Source organism: Gorilla gorilla, chromosome 12 (assembly GCF_029281585.2).
Source record: "Gorilla gorilla gorilla isolate KB3781 chromosome 12, NHGRI_mGorGor1-v2.1_pri, whole genome shotgun sequence".
NCBI lineage: Eukaryota > Metazoa > Chordata > Mammalia > Primates > Hominidae > Gorilla > Gorilla gorilla.
In genome coordinates this window covers 96105407-96126020 of record NC_073236.2, presented here as the reverse complement: position 1 = coordinate 96126020, position 20614 = coordinate 96105407, and the positions used below count along the sequence as shown (strand labels likewise).

The 20614-nt window shown below is 37.9% G+C and overlaps 1 protein-coding gene across 1 annotated transcript in view; it reads left to right on the top strand.

Moving 5' to 3' along the window:
• Nucleotides 1–20614, top strand: part of PLEKHH2 (pleckstrin homology, MyTH4 and FERM domain containing H2) — a 131990-nt gene that overhangs the window by 1329 nt on the left and 110047 nt on the right. The window contains exon 2 of the mRNA XM_019021569.4: nucleotides 6176–6301. Within this exon, the coding sequence (XP_018877114.4) occupies nucleotides 6179–6301 (123 nt within the window). The 5' untranslated portion in view covers nucleotides 6176–6178. The remainder of the gene's footprint in view (nucleotides 1–6175; nucleotides 6302–20614) is intronic.

The window sequence follows — 20614 nt, the reverse complement described above, 5'->3', positions numbered from 1 at the left end:
TTTCAAATTCAGAATCTAGACATGATAGATTCCTTTCAAATTCAGAATCTAGATGTGGTATTTTATTTATTTAGCAGTCGGCTATGTTATATAGTTATATATATATTCCCAATGTTATATAGTTCTATAACATTAGTGGTAATGAAAAGGATGGTGGATATTGTTTAAAATTAGAATTTTTAACTACCCAAGATGGTGCACTAATACAACAGTTGCTTTGTACTTGTTAACTAACTGAAATTACAGAATGAAATGAGGGAATCAGGTGTCTAGATCTCAGTGCAGACTATTATCCAACCAATTTACAGTTTTGATTTATTATGACCCATTAATAGGGAATGTAGATGTTAAATGCCAATTTAATAATATTCTTAAGGCTTTGCTACTTCACTATAAAATATATAATTAGCATAACTAAATAAATAGGTATGTTTGACTTTGAATTAATTTATTATGTCATCATAGCAAAGTGCACTAGGTAAGATATATGTATGATACTTTTCATATTTGAGGTTAACAGTTACCTCTCAATTTTATGAGCTAATTGTGAAATTCTTGGCAGGGATAACCACAAATAATGGTTGATTAAATTTGTAAATGCAGTCCTAGTATACATCCATTTAAACTGCGACTTTTTCTTTAGTCATTTGTAAATATGTGATCTTTTTTATTGAGATCTTAATATAAGTCACAAACTATAAGATTTTTCCTTTTAAAGTATACAGTTCACTGGGTTTTGGTATATTCACAAGGTTGTATAGCCATCGCCAATATCTAATTCTAGAATATTTTCATCACCCCAAAAAGAAACTCCATATCCATTGTAGTCAGTATCTGCTACCTTCTCCTCACAGCCCTTGGCAACCACTAACCTACTTTCTGTCCTTTGGATTTGCCTCTTATGGACATTTCATATAAATGGACTCATACAATATGTGGCCTTTTGTGTCTGGCATCTTTCACTTAGCATAATGTTTTCAAGGCTCTTCCATGACTATAGCATGTATTAGTACTGTATTCCTTTTTTATGGCTGAATAATATTCCATTGTATGGATGTACCACTTTTTTTTTTTTTTTTGAGACAGAGTCTCACTCTGTCACCCAGGCTGGAGTGCAGTGGCAGGATCTCAGCTCACTGCAACTTCTGCCTCCTGGGTTAAAGCAATTCTCCTGTCTCAGCCTCCCTAGTAGCTGGAATTATAGGCCTGCCCCACCATGCCTGGCTAATTTTCGTATTTTTAGTAGAGACGGGGTTTTGCCATGTTGGCCAGGCTTGTCTTGAACTCCTGACCTCAGATGATCCACCTGCTTTTGCCCTGCAAAGTGCTGGGATTACAGGAGTGAGCCACTGCACCCAGCCAGATCTACTACATTTTATTCATTCATCTGATGGTGGACACAGGCTGTTTCTACTCTTTGGCTATCATGAATAATGTTGCTCTGAACATTTATTTACAAGTTTTGGTGTGGACGTGTATTTCATCCCTTGGCATATGACCCCATCCCTTGGCATATGACCCAGCAACTCCAATGCCAAGTATAAAGTTACCAATACTTTATATTGATATACCAAATATAAAGTTACTCCAATAACTTGGTAACTTTATATTTAAACTTTTTTTTTTTTGAGACGATGTCTCACTCTTGTCACCCAGGCTGGAGTGCAGTGTATGATCATAGCTCACTGCTCAACTGATCCTCCCACACAGGGCTCCCGAGTAGCTGGGACCACAGGTAAGCTCCCTGACGCTTAGCTGATTTTTAAATTTTTTGATAGAGATGAGGTCTTGCTATGTTGCACAGTCTGGTCTTGAACTCCTGAGCTCAGAGATGAATTCTCCCACCTCAGCCTCTCAAACTGTTGGGATTACAGGCGTGAGCCACCGTGCTGGCCTGTTTAAACTTTTCAGGAGCTGTAAAACTGTTTACAAAGCAGCTGTACCATTTTTACATTCCCACCAACAATGTATGAGGGTTCCCATTTCTCTACATCCTCACCAACACTTGTTGTTAGATGTCTTTTTCATTAGCACATCCTATTTGGTGTGAAGTGGAATGTTGTTGTGACTTTGATTTGCATTTTCTCTCATAGCAAATAATGTGCTTATTGGCCATTTGTATATCTTCTTTGGATAAATCTCTATTCAGATACTTTGCCCATTTTTATTTATTTATTTTTAATTTATTATTATTATTGTTTTTAAAGATGGGGGTCTCCCTCTGTCGCCCAGGCTGGAGTGCAGTGGTGTGAATATGGTTCACTGCAGCTTCGACCTCCTGGGTTCAAGTGATCTTCCTGCCTCAGCCCCCAAGTAGCTGGGACTACAGGCGTGCACCACCATGCCTGGCTAATTTTTTTTTTTTTTTTTTTTTTTTAATAAAGACAGGGTTTTGCCACATTGCCCAGGCTGGTCTCAAACTCATGAGCTCAGGCAGTCTAACCACCTCAGCCTCCCAGAGTGCTGGGATTATAGGCATGAGCCACCACGTCCAGGCCTTTGCCCATTTTTTAATTGGGTTATCTTTTTTTATCGTTGAGTCCTAAGAGTCCTTTATATATTCTAGACACAAATCCCTGAGATACATGATTTGCAACTATTTTTCCCATTCTGTGGGTTATCTTTGCACTTTCTTGATAGTGTCCTTTGAAGGACAAAACTTTAAAAATTTTTATGAAGTCCAATTTATCTATTTTTTCTTTGATTCCTTGTGCTTTAGGTGTCATATCTAAGAATCTGTTGCCTAATCCAAGGTCATGAAGATTTATACCTATTTTATTCTAAGAGTTTAGAGCAAGCTTGTCCAACCTGTGGCCTGCAGGCCACAGGCAGCCCAGGATGGCTTTGAATGTGGCCCAGAACAAATTTGTAAACTTTCTTAAAGCATTATTGGATTTGTTTTGCAATTTTTTTTTTTTTTAGCTCATCAGCTACCTTTAGTGTTAGTGTATTTTATGTGTGGCTCAAGACAATTCTTCTTCTAACGTGGCCCAGGGAAGCCAAAAGATTGGACACCCCTGGTTTAGAGCTTTGGCTGGTACCTGTAAGTTTGTGATCCATTTTGTGTTACTGTGTATATATGGTATGAGGTATGGGTCCACATTCATTCTTTTACATATGGATATCCAGTTGTCCCAGCATCATCTGTTGAAAAGACTATTCTTTCCCCCATTGAATGATCTTATCACTCTTGCCAAAAATCAATGTGAGGCTTTAATTCTGGACTTAAGTTTATTCTGTTTATCTATATATCTATCTTTATGCAAGTACCACACTGTGTAATCAAGCTACTATATAGCTTTGTAGTAAGTTTAGAAATAGTAACATGTGAGTCCTCCAACTTTTCAATTTTGTTTTATCTATTCTTCAGCCCTGGAATTTCCAGGCAAAGTTTGATCAACTTGCCGATTTCTGCAAAAAATGCAGTTGCAACTTTGATAGAGATTGCATTGTGTGTATATAGCCATTTGCAAGTATTGCCATCTTCACAATATTAAGTCTTCTAATCCATGAATATACAATTTCTTCCATTTATTTAGGTATTTTTAAATTTCTTTCAGTGATGTTTTGTAGTTTTCAGTGTACACATCTTGCACTTCTTTTGTTAAATTCATTCCTAAATATTTTATTAGTTCTGATGCTATTGTAAATGGAATATTTTCTTATTTTCATTTTTGGATTTTTCCTTGCTAGTGTATAGAAAAACAACTGACTTTTGTATGTTGATCTGATTTCCTGAAACCTTGCTAAACTCTATAGTTTAGTATTTTTTTGTGGATTCCTTAGAATTTTCTATGCACATGATCATGTCATCTGTAAGTAGAGATAGTTTTATTTCTTCCTGTCCAATCTAGATGGTTTTTTATTTTATTGTCTTGCCCTGGCTATTATCTCTATTACAATGTTGAATAGAAGTGGTGAGAAAAGACATCTTTGTCTTGTTCCCGATTTCAGGGAGAAAACTGTCAGTCATTTACCAGTAAGTATGATGTTAGCTGTGGGCTTTAGTAAACGTCCTCTATCAGGATGAGGAAGTTCCTGTCTATTTGTAGTTTGTTGAATATTTTTATCATGAAGGGGTGTTGGATTTTGTTGAATGATTTTTCTGTGTCTATTGAAATGATCATACGGTTTTTGTTCTTTATTCTATTCACATGGTGCATTACATTGATGGATTTCAATTTGTTGAAAAATATCCACTCTTCATGTTATTTTTAAAACTGTGGACATTTTACTGTAGGACATAAGCAAGTTATTTTACATGTAGAGCAAAAATTAACCAGTATTAACCTATTAACAAATGGGTAAATAGACTCCTCTTATTCCTTAAGCTAGAAGAGTATCCCTACATTTCTGCGGAATGATATGGTAGTTCAAGACGTAAAGATGCCCCTTTCAGGACTACTTTTTATTTTCTAGTATTGCATCCATATTTCCTTTCCCTGTTCGCTCTAAAGCTAATAAGGAGAAAAATGAAGCAGCCCCAGAACTGTGAATGTGTTTGTGATCGACAAACTGCATTATCTACTCCTAAATCATTGCTAGTAAATGCCAATGTGAATCATTAATCATAAATGCTAATATGGGTAATGGAAAAGGTTATTAACAAGGTTGATCTCCTTAGGAAAAACCTCAGAAAACAATGGGGCAAGGATTCTATGAAAACAAAGAAATGAAAAGAAAATGACTTCCAGCTCTACAGTAATATGTTTCCTTTAAATTAAGGCTAGAATTTGGGGACATCTGAAGGCTTTAAGAGGCTGGGGTGCACTTAATAAATGTTGTAGTCTTTTAAGAACGATTCTGCTTATATTTATTTCTAACGTACTGAATATTGTCCGTATTAATGTGAAAATTGATTTAAGTACAAAACAATCTTTATGCTAGGAAAATAATCTTTTAGTGGGTTTTTAGCAGCATAAAGTTTTTAAAAACTGGTGTAGGATTAGGGAGGGTTCTATATTACACTAAATACTGGGAAAATCAATGTGGTTATATTTTTAGAAAACAAAATTTATTTTAGAATATGGCAGAGCTTTCTGAGCCAGAGGGACCAGTAGATTGGAAGGAACGATGTGTAGCTCTGGAGTCCCAGCTCATGAAATTTAGAGTTCAAGCAAGCAAGATAGAATAGTAGACTTCAACTGCAGTTCCATTCCAGGGCTCTGAGAGTTTTGCTGTCACCGTTCTTCATAACTGAGGCTTTCCATTCCTAATGTAAATTTCACAGCAGGGCAGTTCATAGCAAGGGGAACTCAGAAATACATTATTAGGCTGCTTATTAAAAATAGCCTGATAAAATATTACCAAACATTTAAAACTACTTTTATGTATCTCAGAGCCAGAAACCATCATGCTTCCAAAATCAAGTAACACTTCAGAATTTCAAAACCAATTCCCTTGCATCTTGTCCTCCCCCTTACAGTGCTTCTCCCTGCAATTAATATCCTCCCAAAAGAAAGTTAATATGGAAAACACTAATTCCAGATTTACTTCATATGGCTAACTCCAAATTGCATGTTTATGTGCCTTCTCTTACACCAAATAAAAATTATGCAAACTTGTCAGGATCACAACAACTTACCCTTAAATACGCCAAAGGACCTCTGGCTTGAAAGACTTAACCTGGACCTGGCCAAATCGAGAGTGATGATAAGGAATCGTTATAGTAAAAATCCAAACCGTGAATTGTAGCAATTGAATCAAACTGTAATACTTCCTTAAATTTCAGAATATGGTAAAATTATGAGCTGATAGATTCAAACAATCTTATCTGTTGGGCACAGCTAAAATAATAACACTCTGTGTTTGTGTGGTGTTGTTATACTCTCTGTTGTTCTACTAGAAATAGCAGTATTTCATTTGTCCCTCACTACATACCCACAAGGAATAATGGTTTGTTGTCAACATGCCCCCTTTTCTGGATTGGCTAAACTGAGACATACAAAGGTTAAGTAGCACAGTTGGGCTCCAGCCTTAGTCTCCTATTTCCCATTAAGTTCTTTCCATAAGTTCTCACCAGTTCTGGAATTTGTCTTAGAATTTAAAATTTGTACATGGATCTCACTAGACAGTGATTATAATGTGTACATTGGGTAATTTAACAAATTATCCTGAATATTAATTGTGTTGTACCATTTGAATGTTTTACTTTTTTATTTTTTATTGATTTTAGAATATGGCAGAGCTTTCTGAGCCAGAGGGACCAGTAGATTGGAAGGAACGATGTGTAGCTCTGGAGTCCCAGCTCATGAAATTTAGAGTTCAAGCAAGCAAGATACGAGAGCTCTTAGCAGAGAAGGTAAGCTTTTTCCCTAAGCTTTGTTATTAAATGTCAGCTATTTAGGGCCTGCTTCATTTATATTAAATAATCTCAGTACTTTGGGGGTTTGATTTAATTTTTGTCAAGTATTTGAAGCTATATTTGGCATATTCTTTTGCCAGTGTTAGGGTAGATTGGACTTTAAGACAAAAAATATTTATTTGCAAATGCTAGTGGCATATGTGAGAACCGTGTATGTTTGGTGAATGTAGAGTTCATTCATTCCAGAGAGAAAGCTATAATTTATTTGATTTTATTAGAAGAGCATGACAGCTTTGATCTACTAAATGTTTACAAAAATCATATTGAAGGGATTATAGAAAAAAATTATCTATTGATAGTAAAATGCGTTTATACCGTATTTGAAAGATGTATCTACTTAGGAATCTGTGTTGACTAAGTATATATTGCTAAATTCTCGCCTGGGCTAGAATTGAGTTTAAAATAATTATATGCTTTTCTAATCATGTAATTAGAATTTCATTTATATTACAGGAATTTTTTGCAAGTATGTGTATAAAACCAATAGATTTGTTCATTTATTCGTTCGACAAATATTCTTTGAGGGCTAATTATGTGTTAGACACCGTTCTTAATACTACAGTTACATATATGAACAAGACAACCCATATTCCTATTTCCAGGGAACTTGAATTCTAGACCTGTGCTGTCCCAATACAGTAGCCACTAGCCACATGTGGATGTTCAACACTTCAAATAAGGCTAGTTCAAATTGAGGTGGGTTGTAAAAGTAAAATAAATACAGGATTTCAAAGTTTTAGCATGAAAGAAAGAATGTAAAATATCTCAGCAATAATTTTTATATTGGTTATATGTTGAATGTGGATATTGGGTTAAATAGGCAATATTAAAATTAATTTTACCCACTTCTTTTCACTTTTTAAACGTGTGTATTAGAAAATTTAAAATTACACCTGTGGCTCATATTATATTTGTATTGGACAGCACTGTCTGGATGAATGGATGAATGATGTTAGTGGTTATTCAGAACTGATCAGAAGAACTTACAGGTGGTTTCTGAAACACTAGTCTGCATAATCGTTTTGGGATGGAGACTGGTACATGTATCATATCTCCAAAAAAAGTATTAAATCTTCCTTTCATTGCTAGCCAAGAATCTCTTAGTACAGAATTATTATAATAACATTCAGCAAAACATCATTCAGTCTAAACTTGCATATATATCATCTCAAAATTTTGGGCTTTAACATGTTTTAGGTGGAAGACTAAAGTTATCCTTACTCACTTTGGGTCAAGGATGACTCAGTAATCAATCAGTCAATCAATCCTGAACTTCAATGTGCTTTATTTATTGATATTACATCAAAATTATAAAAATTATAGCTTATAAAATCCCAGTTTGAGTATCTCCAAGTTGGAGAAGTTTTTTCTAACGTAACTTAGTGACTCATCTTTTATCTTTTGCTCTTCTCTCAATGAAAATCATTTTCCATGTTGTACTATGATTTATCCGGTATTTTCCAACAACCCCAACTGCCCCATACAGTGATTTTTGTCAAGATCCACCAATTATGTCCTTATTACTAAACCTCATGGACACTTCCCATTTGTTGCCTAAGCCTCTCAGCAGTTGACACTGTTGACAACAGGATCCCTCTCAAAATTTTCCTGCTTTTCTTGACTTCTGTACTCGTTTGGCTTCCTTATGGACTAAATAGAAGGTATTAGCTTATTTGGGTTGCAATTAGTTGACCTTTACATTCTAAATTTTATGGCAATATTTGTTCTGTTCTTTAGAAAACATGTTGCAGCAAGTTTCTCAATGAGTGCCCATTTTAAAAATAATAAAAGTGTTGTTATCTCCAGTAATTTCTCTATAAGTAAAAGAGCTTTTTTATTATTAATTTTTATGCTATCAGATTAAATGTTTTCTTTGTCAGTGAATGAACATTGATAGGAATATTATTTCAGAATTGCTGTTCTAGTTGTGGTTTCTTTTTCTTTAATTTTCCTCTTTTTTTTTTTTTTGGTCTGTATTTCGTATCTGTGACATAAATTCTTTGGCAGATCTAAGAGATGGAATTATTCTGATGTGTTTTACACATTGGAAAGTAGATAAACGTGCCAAGTTACTCATGGCTTCCCAATAAATATATTCGACACAAAAATATGAATAAGGATTTTCACAATATTTTCTGTTATATTCCATTATGAATATTTTTCTCAGGTTTAAAAATTTCTTTTGGTCTGCATCCATGTTTTAATGAAAATATCTAATATTTATTGATTTATTATGTATAGGATAAGCTCTGTATAGGTATGGTATGATTTATTTAATTCTTATAACAACTTGTGAAGTAATACATTTTATTGTGCTCATTTTATAGATTAGGAAACTGATGCTTACTATGCCAAGAAATCTTCTAAGTGCTTTAAATATATAAACTTTTAAATCCTTATAACTATCCTATGAGGTAGTTACTAATATTATCCACATTTACAGAAGAGGAAACTTAGGTATAGAAAAGTTATTTAACTTGACTGAGTTCACACTAAAAAGTGAGTAGTGGAGCCAAGATTCAAACCCAGGCATTCTGTCTTTTTAAGCCTGAAGGCTTAGCTATCAGCCTATATGGCCTTTCTAATTTTCACCTTCCTTGCCTTCTCTGATATATCTATCCACTCATCCATTCTGTCCTCTATTCAGCCATGCAACATAAAAATCCACTTCTGCTTGGGGGCAGCTACCTGTGTGTGTATGTATGTATGTAGTAATAACGATTTACCTAACATTATGTGTTTTTCAAAGCAAACCCTATGGCATTTCTTCTAAGTGCCAACTCGAGTCAAATGTTGCATTCCAGAGACTGGTCTGGTCCTATCCACCTCTTTGGTTTTGTGTTAGCACCAGTCAGCCCCAGGGCTTCTCCCTAATAGTGCTCTATACCTTCCCCCTAAATGGATGCAGGCCCAAGGGTGAAGATTCTTGAGAGAATGCTAATTTGGTTCTTTAGCTCTTTGCCCGGAATTGTGGCCAACTTCTCTTTCCTGCAACAGTTCTAGTTCTTAGTTCCATTTTATTAGTTATGGCTATAGGAAGCTGACTCTAGGGGCCAAATATGGTTCCTAAGTCTTTACCGCAACCATCAACTAGTTTAAACCCCACAGTAACCCTATGAGGTGATTGTTATTATCCTCAATCTAGAGAATTAACATTAAGGCTGAGAGTAATTGAGTAGCATGCCCAATATCACACAGCTAACAAAAAGAAGAGCTGCTGTTAGACCGTAGATCTTTCAAACTTGTGATGCAGCTAATAGAGCGTCTGGCACATAGAAGTAACTCATTATTATTTTCCTGTGTCTTTCTGGTGTTTGTTTGTTTGTTTGTTTGTTTTTTGAGACAGAGTCTTGCTCTGCTGCCCAGGCTGGAGGGCAGTGGCGCCATCTCAGCTCACTGCAACCTCCGCCTCCCAGGTTCAAGCAATTCTTCTGCCTCAGCCTAACGAGTAGCTGGGACTACAGGCACATAACACCACGCCTGGCTAATTTTTGTATTTTTAGTAGAGACAGTGTTTCACCATATTGGCCAGGATGGTCTCGAACTCCTGACCTTGTGATCCACCTGCCTCGGCCTCCCAAAGTGCTGGGATTACAGGCGTGAGATGCCGTGCCCGGCTTTTTTTCCTGTGTCTTTCTGAATGGACACACTGGTTAAGTGAACGGGGAGGTGACCTAAATGTAATTACATTTGTGTGTGTGTGTGTGTGTGTGTGTGTGTGTGTGTGTGTGTGTGAGACGGGGTCGCACTCTGTTGCCCGGGCTGGAGTGCAGTGGCGCAATCTTGGCTCACTGCAACCTCCACCTCCTGGATTCAAGTGATTCTCCCACCTTAGCCTCCCAAGTAGCTGGCATTACAGGCATGGGCCACCACATCTGGCTAATTTTGTAATTTGGGTGGAGACGGGGTTTCACCATGTTGGCCGGGCTGGTCTTGAACTCCTGACCTCAAGTGATCCACCCATCTCAGCCTCCCAAAGTGCTGGGATTACAGGCGTGAGCCACCGTGCCTGGCCTTAAATGTAATTACATATTGATAGCAGATGTATTTCTGAATTTTTAAAGGAAAAATGTGTGAGATGATCTAGGTGTTTTTATAATTAGAGATGAATTTCAATTATATATGCCCTATATTTTTGGAGATGAAGTTGGAGAATACATGGGATCTTTTAGAAAAGTTGTTTTGCACCTATTTTTTTTCATCACAGTTTCCAAGTAACTTAGAATATTGAAGCTTGTGAAGAAAAAGGCCTTATTGAAGTCTTGGGCAAGTGCTGCTGTAAGTGGGAGAGGTCTTTAGAGGAATTTAAGGAATGGTGTTGGAAATATCCCTAGTATGCCAAATATAAACTCTTCAGGGAAGCTGAGATTTAAGTAGTTTTCCTACTTTACAATATTACTAGTTAGTTTCTGAGTCAGGGAGGGAAAAAGGAAAGTTTCTTTGTAAGTTGAAGTGAAATGTTATTTCCTATGACTTAGATTTTCAGTGAAAAGGAAAGGGAGAAAAATATGAAGAATTTTCCCTTTGGACATCAGCATTGCTCGCATAACCTCATGCTACCTCTACCTGATGTGGCATTGCCATCTGGAATTTCCTGCCACTTGGCATTTCTTTTGTGAATGTGATCCCCTTGAAGCAGACTTGGATTGCCTCATAGGAATAAGGAGTCCTTGGACAGCATAGTATATGCTTTTACCCAACAATCCAGTACAATATCATGATTAACCTATTTAAATTATACATTCCCTCAGTTACTCTACTGGCTTGCCTGATGTTTCACAGTGTCTAATGGAAATTCTACATATACTAACAATGGGACCGTATAGGCTAATTTAAATGTCACATCTTTGGTTACTGGTTGAAGATATTATTTATTATAACAACATCAAATAATGTTTGGTGGTAGAATCTTTCATGGGGTCTGTGGGGGAAAAGTCAGGAAGAGAGACTTCTTCTTTTATGTACCAGGGAACTGCTGTCCACATCAGTGGGTGTGAAGGTCCTAAAGGATTCCACCTAAATTAACCAATCCATTAAACAAATTTATTTGTATACAATCCGTTTAACAATGAGAGGCTCTGTAAGTATACAGGCTCAGTGGCAAATTTCCCTCTGCCACTTGCTGCTAAGTTCACTTTGGCTACAGAGGGTACTTCTGTAGCAGTAAATTAAGCACTAGGCTTAGAATTTGCTGCTTCATTTTGTTATTACATAATTGGCCTGTTCATAAAATACTTATTTTTGTCTAAAGCGTGATATGGGACCATAGATCATTTCAGGTTTGTTTTTCTTTCCTTTTTTTTTTTTTTTTTTTTTTTGAGATGGAGTTTTGCTTTGTTGCCCAGGCTGAAGTGCAGTGGTGCCTTCTGCCCCCTGGGTTCAAGTGATCCTCCTGCCTCAGCCTCCTGAGTAGCTGGGATTACAGGTGTGCACCACCATGCCCAGCTAATTTTTGTATTTTTAGTAGAGATGGGGTTTCACCATGTTGGCCAGGCTGGTCTCAAACTCCTAACCTTAACTGATCTGCCCACCTTGGCCTCCCAAAGTGCTGGGATTACAGGCATGAGCCACTGTACCCAGCCATTTCAGGTTTCTTTTACTGACTTAATATAGATTGGCTATGGAATTGACCCAAGGTTTACATTATAGTCTATATAGTGAAAGTAAAAACTTACATGAATATTGTCTGCATTGCTTTTTTGAGTATTTTGCAAAGTTATTGTCCAGCTTGAATGATTATATTAATAGAAACAAATAATCACTCAAAAGCAAAGCATTACCTTTCTTCTTTTCTTTTTTCTTTTTTTTTTTTTTTTTGAGATGAAGTCTCACTCTGCTGCCCAAGCTGGAGTGCAGTGGTATGATCTCTACTCACTGCATCCTCCACCTCCCGGGTTCAAGCAATTCTCCTGCCTCAGCCTCCCAATTAGCTGGGACTACAGGCATGCATCACCATGCCTGACTAATTTTTTGTATTTTTAGTAGAGACGGGGTTTCACTATGTTGGCCAGGCTGGTCTTGAACTCCTGACCTTGTGATCTGCCCACCTCGGGCTCCCAAAGTGCTGGGATTACAGGCATGAGCCACCGTGCCTGGCCAGCATTACCTTTCATACTACTCTTTTATTTAAACTGGTTTTAAAATAATCTAAGTTTTACTGGATATACCTAATGTATATTTACATTAATGCAATGTGAAGTGTTCAGAATTTATAATCTGCAATATAGATTGTGAAAATGTAATGATTACCCTTTATCAAAGTTTATCCTCACAGCATAATTTTTTGGAGTTAAAATCTTTTCATTCATTCATTTATTTATTCATTTATTCATTTTGTTCAGCAAACATTGAGTTTCTGTTATGTGTATTCATTATGCCTGCCTCAACCATTGTTGTATTTTTAGTAGAGATAGGGTTTCACTATCTTGGCCAAGCTGGTCTCGAACTCCTGACCTCGTGATCCACCTGCCTCGGCCTCCCAAAGTGCTGAGATTACAGGTGTGAGCCACCGCGCCCGGCCCTCAAATTTCAAATTTAGCCTCTCTTAGTTATATTTCTATCCCTTTGTTTCTTTCTGTGATAAGTTCCCTGATAACATGTAACTTAGCATTGTTCCTATTATGAATGTTATGCTTTTAAGTTACAGATAAAAGATTCCTAGGCTGAACAAATAGCAAAGGACAGAAATCAAGACAAATGCTTTTCAGCTAAGATTTTTGTGTTTTTTTTTTTTTGTATTTGGGACTCTGATTTTCATATAGTTCTGTATAACTATAGACTGTGTGCGTCTGGCATATAAATTCTATAGCACCTGTGGTTCAACTAAAAGGGCATTAGGGAATCAGAACATGAAGACTGAAATCCCAGCCATGAACAAGGCATATTCACTCTGAACATCAATTTCCTAATCTCTGTAATGGGAATGACAATTCCTGTCTCATAGCATAGCTGTGAAATAATGTATTTGAAAGTTCCTGGTTCCTAAACACTAATTTGAATTTTTAAAAAGTTATCTTCTGTTCCCTGAATTATCTTTCTTTCTTCTAGGATTATTTTCCTGTTTTTATGTTTGTAATTACTTTTCAGGTTGCAAACTTTTCTCAAATGTCTGATGATTTTTAGTGGTCTATTTATATTTGAGAATAGGACACCTGCAAAGTAAACTGACAATTATGTATGAATGGTCAGTTGCTGGTTAGCAGTCAATCTTTTCTTTAGCGTGAGAGGGTGGGAGAGTATCTGCTGGGCAGTGAGCTCATAGATGCCATAGCTGTTGGACTAGTGCACTCCAATTCATTTATTCAATTTTGTAAGAGAATAACTTTTCAATTTTTTAGCAGGAAGTAAATGCTTAGTTGCTAGACATTTGGCAGATGGGTTTAAGAGAGAAGGTTTCAAGGAATTAGTTGACTCTAAGGGCCACAGATTTTACATTAATACCTACTGTTTTCAGTCTTTCATGTCACTCCGCCTCTAGGTCTTTACAGGGCTCTGCAGGGCATTTGGCCCTTAGAAGTAGGAGCTCAAGCCTTATTCTCCAAGCCTTATTCTAGGCTATGCTATCCAGAACTCTGCTACACTAAAAATAGGGGGACTAATTGACTGTATGCATATTTAATGGTAAGCTGGCCCTTCACCGCCAACCTCCTTTCTCCTACTTGGCTCCTAAAATGCTAGCAGCCACCCTTTATTCTACAGGAGGAGATAGAAGTCTCTAGGGACTCCATGAGTCCAGGAGGAAAGAAATAGTGATGCTGACATCAGTAGTTCCCCAACAGGGAGCCCAGCCAGAACACCCAAGGTTAGGTTTTCTGGTTAACAAACCCCACATATGTGCCAAAGTTTCTAGTCAGCTTTTTAGTCCTTCACCCTTAAACCTACGTATCACATCATGGGTGACCAGACATCTGAAGAAAGCCTCTAACACGAAAGACAGGGCACAATCAGAAAAAACCAGCATTGCCTATGTGGGGAAAAGTAAGCAAAACAAAATGAGCAAAACTCTATCATTTAATATTCTCAGAGAGAAAGGAAAGGATAGTACATCCATGACACAGGGGATATTCAGAGAATAAATAAGGGCTCTTAGAAAACCAAAAACATGGTAGAAAAAATGGCAAACCTAACAGCAGGGTTGAAATAAAAACTAAGGGAAAGTTCCTGGGATGTAAAGCAAAACATTAAAGAGATGGAAAACAGGAGAGAAAAGATGAGAAATTTGGAGGTCCAGTTCAATATGTCCAAGATCCAAGTAATAGGAAGACTGGAGGGAAGAAAATAAATGAAACAATACAAGAAAGTTTCCTAGAATTGAAGCATACAAGATTCCAAGTTGAACGTGTCTACCAAGAACCTACCATAACAGATTAACAAAATTTCCACCTCAAGTTACATCATAATGAACGTTTAGAATATAGAGATCAAAGAAAAGATTCTGCAAGCTTTCAGAGGAAAAAACAGTTCACATACAAAGCATCAGGAATTGAAATGGCTTCAGACCTTTCAAAAGCACCACTAGAAATTAGAGGATAATGAAACAATGTCTTCAAAATTCTGAAGGAAAATTATATCAAACCCAGAATTCTGCACCGAGGCCAATTATGAATTTTATTTGAAGGTAGAATAAAGATATTTTGAAGACATTCAAGGTCCCATGTAACTTCTCTGAGGACTCTCCAGAAGGAGTGCTTTGTTAAAAGGAGGAAGTAAACCAAGAACGAGGAAGGCATGGGATATAGGAAACAAGAGATTCTGTATGGGAGAAAGTTGAGGGGTCTCCCCAAGAAGTCAGCTGTGCCCAGGCAGAGAGGGGAACCAATTGAGCCTGGCACAGGTCAGTTCTGGGAGTGGCTTAAAAAGATGAAATTGGTAGAAAACCAGACGTGAACAAACATTTTGAGAGACAATTTACACAGTGGTGGGAATTTGGAGTTGAATTATTGATTCATTCATGAGAAGCTGAATAAAAGACATTTAACTCTAGGGAAAAAAAGACAGGAAAGGAAAAAGTAAACATAGTTCTTTTACATGGTTTTACATGGTTCAGCTCTGAATATCACACATAGTTACAATAATACTATTTCTGAATAATGATTTAACCAAAGGTAAGATATAAACATATTGGGAGAATGGGAGATAGGAAGTGTATTTGTTTGGATGGATGGCAAGGAGAACAGAGAGCTAAATCCTCATTTTTCATTAAGTGAGTGAATAAGAAATCACTAAACTAAAAAAGTCAAAAGAAACAGAAGCATGTTACTTAAAACATGAAGGCAAATATTAAAAGAATTGGCTAAAAGAGTACATTTACTTTTATTAATAAACCTTTTGGAATTAGTTGACATTTTATGTTATTTATTTATTTATTTATTTATTTATTGAGACGGAGTCTTGCTCTGTTGCCAGGCTGGAGTGCAGTGGTGAGATCTCGGCTCACGCAACCTCCACCTCCCCGGTTCAAGCGAGTCTCCTGCCTCAGCCTCCTGAGTAGCTGGGACTACAGGTGTGCACCACCACATCCAGCTAATTTTTTTGTATTTTTAGTAGAGATGAGGTTTCACCATGTTGGCCAGGATGGTCTCGATCTCTTGACCTTGTGATCTGCCTGCCTTGGCCTCCCAAAGTGCTGGGATTACAGGCGTGAGCCACTGCGCCCGGCCAGATGTTGATTTTTATACACTGAATTTCTGTTCTTTAAGTGTAACCACTTAAAACTGTTAACTCCTTAACTTTTTTTTTTTTTTTTAATGGCCAGCATTGGCTGCCACAGTGGCTCATGTCTATAATCCCAGTGCTTTGGAAGGCCGAGGTGGGAGGATTGCTTGAGGCCAAGAGTTCAAGACCAGCTTGGGCAACATAGTAAGACACCCCGCCCCCGCATCTCTACCAAAAAATTAAAAAATAGGCCAGGCGTGGTGGCTCACGCCTGTAATCCCAGCACTTTGGGAGGCTGAGGTAGGCAGATCACTTGAGGTCAGGAGTTCTAGACCAGCCTGGACAACATGGTGAAACCCCATCTCTACTAAAAATACAAAAATTAGTTGGGCACAGTGGCACACGCCAGTAGTCCCAGCTACTCAGGAGGCTGAGGCAGGGGAATTGCTTGAACCTGGGAGATGGAGGTTGCAGTCAGCCAGCCGAGATCATGCCACTGCACTCCAGCCTGGGCAACAGAGTGAGACTCCATCTCAAAAAAATTAAAATAAAGAAATCAAAATTAGCCAGGTGTGGTGTGCACACCTGTAGCCCCAGCTACTCAGGAGGCTGAGGCAAGAGGATCGCCTGAGCCCAGAAGTTCTGGGGGCTGCAGTGCTATAATGATGCCTGGGCTAAAAAATAAATAAAAATAAAATAATAATAATAATAATAACAAAGGCCCGCACAAATACTTTATAACAGAATAGAACTTGAAATTGGAATGTGGCAAGGAAATGTTGGGGATAATTAAAAACAACAAAAAATCTCTGTATAGGATAGTGTAGTGGTGGGGGATTTGGTGAAGGAAAGGTTAGGAAATCAAGAGCAGTGGAGAGCAGAGTATCAAAACCAGGATCAAAGTCTTACAATAGCTGGGATTAATTTTTCTTTAGATAACACTTTAGAAACTAGGCATTTTCTGGAACACAAACCAGCACCTTCAATTTAAACTTTCATGAAGCTCTTAAAATTTAGGTAATTATGTATCTTTGATGGACAATGGAAGATGCTAAATGTTGTGTAAATCCATTAGAAACCATAGAATGGAAAAATGGCAGGCAACCAGAAAAACTTCAGATGTCCCACCTTGTCCTAGAGAAAGAACTAGTGGTTTTTCCAACATTATCACAAAACGACCTACTTTGAAAGCCTAAGGTTGTGTGGGGATGGTTGGAAATCTCACTTGGGGTAGGATGATTATTACAACTGAATGAGATTTTTCGTCTGGGAGAGTAATTCAGCCCTCAACAACTCCTTGAGCTTTGCAACAGCAGCAGACTTTTAATTTGTAATATTAGATGCATTTTCATGAAAAGAAAAAAATACACATTCTTTGTTCAGAAAAATCTTTCTTCTAAGGTTAACTTATCATTGTGCCATTAATACTTCATCATCTATTTAATCTGGAATGTATCTTAGTGATTTTTTTTTTTTGAGATAGAGTCTTGCTGTATTGCCCAGGCTGGAGTGCAGTGGCATGATCTCGGCTCACTGCAATCTCCACCTCCTGGGTTCAAGTGATTCTTATGCCTCAGCCTCCCGAGTAGCTGGGACTATAGGTGTGTGCCACCATGCCGGCTAATTTTTGTATTTTTGGTAGAGATGGGATTTTGCCATGTTGGCTGGGTTGGTCTCGAACTCCTGACCTCAAGTTATCTGCCCACCTCAGTCTCCCAAAGTGCTGGGATTACAGGCATGAGTCACTGTGCCCAGCCTATCTTAACAATTTAAATGGGCATTTTTTTTGCCTCAAAACAAAGCAAATCTGTGTAACACATTTATTTTTGGTATATGTTTATACAGTTTGTGGAATGGAAAGTTAGGAAAAGCTCTGTACTTTTTATGAGTATAATTCTTGAAGCTGAGACACTGAATTTCTCCATTTCACATCCAAGGACTGAGAGCTAAGAGAAGATATTCCTAGAAGCTGCATGTCAAAATGAGAGTGGCTTCCAGTGGAATGATGACCAGATAGATGATCACAGGAATAGTCAGAGGATTATCTTTACAGATCTACACATAACAGGCTAACCTTGGGGTTTAGTTATCTATTGCTGCATAAAAAACTACCTCAAAACTTAGCAGCTTTATTGATTTAGCCATTCCACGATGTATACATATTTAAAAACATCATGTTGTACACAATAAATACATACAATTTTTGTCCATTAAAGAAAACCTTAGTGGGCTGGGTGCAGTGGCTCACGCCCATAATCCCAGCACTTTGGGAGGCTGAGGCGGGTGGATCACCTGAAGCCAGGAGTTTGAGACCAGCCTGGCCAACATGGTAAAACCCTGTCTCTACTAAAAATACAAAAAATTAGCCAGGCATGGTGGCAAGTACCTGTAATCCCAGCTACTTGGGAGGGTGAGGCAGAAGAATCACTTGAGCCCGAGAGGCGGAGGTTGCAGTGAGCCGAGGTCGTGCCGTTGCACTCTAGCCTGGGCAACAAGAGCGAAACTCCGTGTCAAAAAACAAACAAAACAAAACAAAACAAAACAAAAAAACCTTAGTGGCTTCAATTAACAATCATTTTATTTGTTCATGATTCTGTTGGTGGTTCTTTTACTCTGTTTGACATTGAATGGGATCACTCATGTGACTGCATTCAGTTGGCAAATCAGCTGGAGGGTGGACTCACTGCGGGTGCTCGGACAGCTGGGTCTGGATATCCAAGATGATTTCACTTGGATGTCTAGGTCTCCTGGCCTCGCATCTCAGCCCTCCTAGTAGTTGGGATTACAGGTGCTTCCAAGTAGTTGGGATTACAGGTGCACGCCGCCACACCTTGATTTCACTCACATATCTGATGCCTCAGCTGGGAGTGGTGAAACAAGTGGAAACTATCTGAGCCACCCTACTAAACCGCTCCCAAGGTAGCCAGATCTTTGTGCATGGTGATTCAGGGCTCCAAGAAAGTGCAAGTGGAAGCTGCAAATCTCTTCAGGCCCAGTCTCAAAAGGTACAAAGCATTCTAACAACCAAAGCCCATCACAGGGTGGCCCAGTTTTAAGGGAAGGGGAAATATCTTTTATCTCTTGATGGAGGACATCCCATGGAAAAAGAGCACGTGGGATAGGAGTTACTGGATCACCTTCTGGTTGTCTAGCATAAACTTGTTTCTGTCTATTGAGAAATTGAATTGTTTTTATCTTTTAAGTTTCACATGTAGTGCACCATGCAGGTCTGTCTGTACTTCAAGAAGGTGGACCTACCTCTGCAGAAGATGATCTCTAAATGTATTCCCAGTATCTGCAGCATTGATAGATACCGGGCAGACTGGTGTAGGGTGGGGCAGATAATTATTTATATTACCTGTGTGTCTTAAAATTTTGAGGGTAAACAGTAAGTTTTGCCCTCCTTCTTCCGTATCTACAATTGTGCCTACACTTTAAATTATAACACACATATATAGTATAAATTGTCCTTGCAGAACGTAAAGTTAATACAATATCATTTTCTGTCTTCTAAACAGTGATCTTCACATTATTCAACTACCCATTGAATATTTCTTCATCTTCCTTTGTATTATTATCTTGAGCTTTCATTTCATTTTTTAAAACAAAACATATAGGCCTTAGGCAATTATTCTGCATTGTACAGGGAGTGTACTTTTATCTTTCAGCATAACTGTGCTATTCCTATTTACTCACTTGTTTTCTTCTGCTCCTTCCCATTACTTTGAAGTCTCTGCATGTCTCTTAAATCTGGTAATTTATATTTTTCACACTTATATGTATTAAATGATACATGAATTCTTTGTACCATTTTTCATGTTATGAGCTCTCTCTTCTACTGGGTTCAGAGTATAGTTTACTTCATCTGTATTAGTTATCTATTGCTGTATTAACAAATGACTCCAAAATTTCATGGCTTAAAACAACTATAAACATTTATTATCTTGCACAGTTTTTATGGATTAGAAATTTGGAAGCGACTTAGCTTATGTTTCTGATGAGGTTGCAGTCAAAATGTTGGCCTGGGATATAGTAATCTGAAGGCTTGACTGGAGCTGGAGGGTTCACTTTCAATGGTTCACCAAAATGGTTGTTGGCAAATGGGTATTGGCTGTTGGTAGGAAGCCTCAGTCCCTAAGTGTGTGAATGTCTCCACAGGACTGCTTGAGGGTTCTCACAACATGGTGGCTGGCTTCCCCCAGAGCAAGTCATCCAAGAGAATGCAAGGTGGAAGACACAATGCGTTTTATGACCTACTCTCAGAAGTCATACTTCATCATTTCCACAATATCCTGTTGGTTGCAAAGGTCAGCCCTATGTTGTGAAGGAAGCAACTACACATGGGTGTGATTACCAGAAGGTGAGGATCATTGCGAGACATTTAGAGGCTGGCTACTGAACCATCTATTGAGTTTTTTCTTTCAGTGACTATGTATTTCTAAATTTTTAAGACTTTTTTTTCTTTCTTTTTTTTTGTTTTGAAACAGAGTCTCACTCTGTTGCCTAGGCCTGAGTGCAGTGACTTGATCTCATCTCACTGCAGCCTTGACCTCCTGGGCTGAAGTGATCCTCCCACCTCAGTCTCCTGAGTAGCTG